The sequence below is a fragment of the Austrofundulus limnaeus genome, unplaced genomic scaffold, assembly GCF_001266775.1.
Source record: "Austrofundulus limnaeus strain Quisiro unplaced genomic scaffold, Austrofundulus_limnaeus-1.0 Scaffold331, whole genome shotgun sequence".
Taxonomy (NCBI): domain Eukaryota; kingdom Metazoa; phylum Chordata; class Actinopteri; order Cyprinodontiformes; family Rivulidae; genus Austrofundulus; species Austrofundulus limnaeus.
This window is the reverse complement of record NW_013952733.1, coordinates 321,155-327,032: the sequence shown is the minus strand read 5'-3', so window position 1 is coordinate 327,032 and position 5,878 is coordinate 321,155. Positions and strand designations below refer to the sequence as shown.

The window sequence follows — 5,878 nt, the reverse complement described above, 5'->3', positions numbered from 1 at the left end:
TATATATATATATACACACATATATACATATATATATATAAAATAGACTAGCCAAATTTTCATTTACTCCACACTTCTTGTTCAGAGAGTTTGTCCAAAAACTTTTTACGAGACAATTTCTTACATCACCACCAATTTTTAGCATTACCTGTGGTCTGAGAAAAATATGTTTTGTAATTGTTACACTTTATAAAAGTGAACTTAATACAAACATTTAGTTGGTTATCCTGGCTTAAACAATTACTGTTGCATTTGCTTGGTAAAATTCACAGTTTTGTGGGAAAAAAAAGGCTCTAGTTCTTGCTTAGTTTTGTTCATTGGCCGTATGGGATTGAAACTACAAACTCTCTTTTCCTTGAGATGATTTTTTTTTGCATTATCACTTTAATAACTTGCAAAGTTTGCACAGGGAATTCAAACAGTTTATTAAAGATACTGTTTAAATCTTTTACAGTGGGGTTCTGAGTAAAAATGACCACCAATGAATATCTTTGAATGACTTGAGTTTGAGGAATTAGTTTAATTCGGACCAGAGTGACAGACTAAAGGACAGTTTGGAAGAGGATAAGATAGCTGTATGCTATTGTCCTAAAAAAGCTGTTGGTGTGAAAACTGTTTTAGAGATTATTACTCTGTTGTCTTTTTTTTTCCGTACACTGTTACTCCAGCAGGAATGATGGTTCCTGCAAAAAGTGTTTTAGGTCCAGCTACTGCTATAGGTGCTGCTGCTATTTGCATTTGCAAATAACCATAAAATTCTAAGTAACCATGTGATAAAAAAACTAATGATGATGAATAGGTTTAAAAAATGGTGTGAATCACTATTTTCTATAGGTCTTTTAAGTTATTTGAAGACTACAGCAGTCCACTTTGGTCTTGGCCCAGTCATTGTGGTCAAAATTATTTATACTGAGGTTGTTCAAAGAGCTATCTACAACAGGTAAGACATTAACTGCTCATAAGGCAAAATATCTGAACTGTTTTTCTAGGACTACACTAAATTCTGGTAAAATTGGTGGGGTTTTTTGTGTTTGTATGTAAACCACAACTGCATTTAACTGAAAGGTTTTAGTGTTTATATGCTTCCTTTTGTACGAGACATTTCACTTAAGTTCCTACAGTATAAAAACAGATTGTATTGTTGCTAAATAAAATAAGTTTATGTCAAATACAGTACAGAGCTTCTGACATGGCAATTAGTTTTTTTTTTTGGTGTTTGTGAGGGGTGGGGGTTACATCACTGATGAGTAAACATCTCGAAGGAGCGGTCATCTCTCATCATTCGGTCAGCCTTTCCCTTCTTGTAGCATCCTTCCCGGCGGTGCTGCCCCTAACAGGAAAAGCGTTCTCAGCTCCTGGTAGGGTCATTTATAGAGTTCATCTGCATCTTTTAAACCAAGTCCTCCTCCTCATCCTGCTTACCCCCTTCTCTTCTCTCAGGCTACAGTCACTGTTCGTGGGTGTGGGAACCAGAAGGGGCTTCTCTCAGGAAGCTCGGCCCACTGAGAGGTTCAGGAAATCCACGCCATGGTTTGGTCTTTTTTGCTTCCAGACACGTGTTGCTTCAGTGTCCCAAGCAAAGTCGGATATACTTTTTGTATACATTTTAAGATGAGTGCGAAAAAAAAAAAAAAAAAACCTCCAGGGAGCGATCAGTTGCTGTCTTTTCTGACGCTGCGGTCAGCGTGGAGGTTGTTGGGCTCTGGGCTCTTACACTGGATACTGGTTCCGTTCATGGGTCCAGTGCTGTTCAGCTGGTTGTCGGAGTAACACCAGCAGCACAAACATGACTGGAAGAACATGTAAAGAGAAGAAACGTTAACATGTCAGAGTTTTTCCATATGTGGAGCTACAGTCTCTCATTTCTTCCCCTTAAAATATAAACTCAGGCCATGGTTTATCTCCCCTGACAGACAGTTGTGAGGCGAGTGAGCTCAGTCTATAAAGTGACTACATACCAGACTGCTTTTGTTGCTCATGGAATGTCATCACATCCCAGCCCCTGAGTCATGAGCAAATGATCTGCTACTTGTTTAAAAAGCCAGATTATCTCAAAAAATATTATTATCTGTCTGTCTGTCTGTCTGTCTGTCTGTCTGTCTGTCTGTCTGTCTGTCTGTCTGTCTGTCTGTCTGTCTGTCCGTCCGTCCGTCCGTCTGTCTGTCTGTCTGTCTGTCTGTCTGTCTGTCTGTCTGTCTGTCTGTCTGCAGTGAGTAAAGAGGTGGTTGTGTTTGAGATTAGTTGTTGTTCTGTGTGTATGGAAGGGAGCAAAAGTACCTTGAAGCAATTTTTGAACTTCTTGCTGACAAAGTACAGTATAATGGGATTTATGCACGAGTTGATTGTCGCCAGGTTAATGCCGAGGTAGTCCAGGACCAACAGGAAACTGAAAACAGAGAAAAAAGTGAGAGATGAGCAAATTAAAATCCAAAAAAGAAAAAAAATTAATAATTATAATAAAATAAATAAAAGAAAAAGATGACTTGAAAGCAGCACGCTCATTGTTCTATTTGTTTTTATTGATTTTACTTAGGGGTTAAATATATTTGCACATATAGTAAGAAAATGTGTGTTGGTTAGATTATTTCTTTGTTGTAACAATGCATCTTGACATCAAATCTCATACCAGCCACCTGACTGGAAGCAACTTGGGGTACCGGAAGCTCAAAACAAGTGTCAGTAACAGCAGTGAAATAAGCTGTTTGACAGAGAATATTTGACAATTTTTTTCATGTTCCTTACAAAGGTGGCTCCATTTAAAAGAGACATTAACAGACTTTCAAAAAGTATAAGATTTATTGCCAAGAATCATTGTACAACAAAGAAATAATCCAACAAACAAATTTCTGTACTTTTTGTGCTAAGTTACTGTTAAACATACCCGTTGGTTAAAATGTGTTTTATTTATTTAGTTTAATATTGCAGAAAGGCAAAGGCTGGCAATGTCTTTTGTATGTATGTTTGTTACCAAAATGTTTGAATCATTTGAAGTTTCAAGGAAAAGTAACCACTGAATGTAGATAATTAATGTCTGGAGACATTATAATTTAAGATGGCTACTTCGCCAAACAAACAAACAAACAAAAAACCCTAAGTATAACAAGTCCGTTTTGCAAAAATTGTGGTAAAGTTTAATTTGAAAGTAGATGAAAGTCATTTACAACAGACACTTTGGCATAAGTTGTTGGGTGCTACGCATTTCTACAAAAAAATCAGAATAAGAATTTGTCTTTGGTTGGTGGTGACCCTCGGTAGTATAAAGCATTACCATACACAGTAAGGCATATTTTCAGATGTCACACAATATACAAGCAGAATGTTTAGGGTTAGTCTATACAGTGCAGATAATATGTAATTTGGGTCTAGTAAGTTTTAAGTATCATGGAAAATATAAAAAGTAAAAAAAAATGGTTCAAAGTTGTTTGAAAAGGTGATGACTTGTGAGGACAAAACTTTTTTTACTCTGACTAGTTCTGGTCTGCAGATTTCTGCACATCTGGCCAGATAGGAGGAGATAAAAAAACAAAACAAAGCAAAACAAAAAGATTAGAAGAATGTTAGGCCTTTAGTTTATTTTAAAGGGAAGGACTGAGAGGAAGTAATAATGTTTTATGCTTTTGGGCCTTTTTTCTGTTAGTTGATAGTACAGCTGAAAACCTTTAAACCCGAATTTTAACAAACGTGGGAGATTTGGAACGTCCAGGTTCAGTTTTTTTTTGTTCACATTGTTAGATTGTTTTGTATTTTGAAATCTGCAACATTCTATAACCTAAACATCCATTTTCCAAGAGAAAAAGTAGCTTAAATGCCTCATTTATCATTCTTCAATTACTTATTTACATCAGCATAAAGCATTTTTACGATGGCTACTAAGTAGCTAATTTGGCCATCTTCACACAAAGTATGGGCAACTGCCAGCATGCATACGAGCAGCTGACCTATCAGAGCACACAAGATGTTTTGAGAGCCTGTAAATCTGAGCTTTGCAGACAAAATGTGACCTGAGGAACTGCTTTACTTTACAGCATAAGAACAATATTTAGATTTTTGAAGGATGTAAATCTGTGAACTTGAAGTTCAAAGCTCTTCAGGGACACTTAGTGTGACAGGGCTCCAGTCAAAACTCACTTCAGTAGCTCGCAGCGCATCTTGTCCCTCTGGTTGTAAAGCATCTTCTTTAGAATCCTGCTCAGGTGCAACGGAAACCAGCAGAGGGCAAAGATCAGCACGAGGCAGAACACAGCTTTGGCCACCTCCCTCCTCTGCAAAGAGAAATGAAGAAATTTAAAATGAGATGGAAAGGTCAACTGAACTGGTCAGGGATATTTCGGAGTCCCTGCCTTCTGTCCGACCTGTTTGAGGTGCTCACTGAGGGCGATGCGAAGACTGCCCTTCCTGTGGTTCAGCATCTCACTGGTCATCAGAGTGTAGAAGATGGCGGTGCACGTCAGGGGTACACAGAAGTAGAAGCTGAAAAGCCACCAATCCTTATTTTCTGTATAGAACTACATGGAAAACAAAATAATAAAAAATAATGATAAATAACACAGCTTTAAACGTTTAAACTGCAAATCATTCAAGAGTTACAGTAAATATTTGACCTGAACGTTTGAGACTGAGGCGTGGATTTGTGAAGTGCTGCCGTCCAGCTGAGCAGCCCGCATTCAGACACATTCTTGAAACGTTTCTTTATATTTCACCCAGTTTACACAATTGTGCATAGCTACAACTATATGGATCCGAAACACCCAGTTTGAAAATAATTTGGCTTGACTTGGTGTAATTGTAGATGCCCTGCTTTTTAAAACACCTTCTGACCGCTGCTGGTCTCTGGTGCCAGTGGAGCCTGCAGGAAAACTGCTCATTGTGAGAAGTCTGCAAACATCAGCTCTAATCATGCAGAGAATGATAATGACTTGTGGTTCTAGGTATGATAAAAATGCTATTTTCAAAATCATTAAAAATTAACCATACCTTATCTTCACAGACCCACTAATGAGTTTGTCATATTGCAAACAAATAACAAACTAAAAGACTGTTATTAATTAATGGTATTAGGAAGTATGCTTCTCAGAGTTCAGCACTGTACTGATATCTTTGAAAGATTTCTCCAGTTTTCAGGATTTGGAATGGCACATATGGCTCAGCTTAGAGCTCTGAAGGCCTCAGTAATTGCACTTGGCCTGCAATCAATTATGTGCTTCAAGGATGTGGAAAGGCCACAATCACTGTGAGCGAGTGTGTTGACTGGGTTTATTTCTGAAAGCGATGCATCGCTCAAATTATTGACCAGCTACACGACTTTGGTGAGACCCACTTGCAGTTTTTTATAGCTTTCTTGTCATTTCTGCATTATTTAGCTGTGCCGTATCGTACGTTCTTGTGTTTTAAATTATTTACTGAAGAAGCAGGATATATGTAGCTGATTGTTTGTGCTGATGTATTCATGCACTTAAAACATATTTCCAATCAAGACAGTGTATCAGCATGTCCATTAAAAACACTCTCCAACTCCAAGCATAAAGTAATACATGCCTTTATGACGAAGGAGACATTAAGGGCGAGGTCTCACCTCAAGTAGTTTTCATGCCGGAATGCATTTTCTATCCTACTCCTCCTCTAATGCACCACTTCTAAATTAGAAGGAATGTATTCTAATCATGGCATTCAAGTAGTTTCTGAACTCTGAAGTTTTTTTCTTTTACTTGAGGAACTTCAACTGTGCTTTAATCAAAACGGCAAAACAAAACAACATTCTATATGTGAAATAACTGGAGTTTTATGACGAACTTTTGTGGCTTCATGCAGATATGATTTCGCCCCAGAGAGAGAGAGAGAGAGAGAGAGAGAGAGAGAGAGAGAGAGAGAGAGAGAGAGA

General features: G+C 37.8%; 1 protein-coding gene across 1 annotated transcript in view; it reads right to left on the bottom strand.

Annotated features, from left to right (window-relative positions):
• Positions 1 to 1,112: 1,112 nt before the first annotated feature.
• Positions 1,113 to 5,878, bottom strand: part of ednraa (endothelin receptor type Aa) — a 19,686-nt gene continuing 14,920 nt past the window's right edge. The window contains exons 5-8 of the mRNA XM_014022476.1: positions 4,353 to 4,505; positions 4,129 to 4,262; positions 2,278 to 2,386; positions 1,113 to 1,790 (exon numbers count right to left, since the gene is read on the bottom strand). Coding sequence (XP_013877930.1) covers positions 1,653 to 1,790; positions 2,278 to 2,386; positions 4,129 to 4,262; positions 4,353 to 4,505 — 534 coding nt within the window. The 3' untranslated portion in view covers positions 1,113 to 1,652. The remainder of the gene's footprint in view (positions 1,791 to 2,277; positions 2,387 to 4,128; positions 4,263 to 4,352; positions 4,506 to 5,878) is intronic.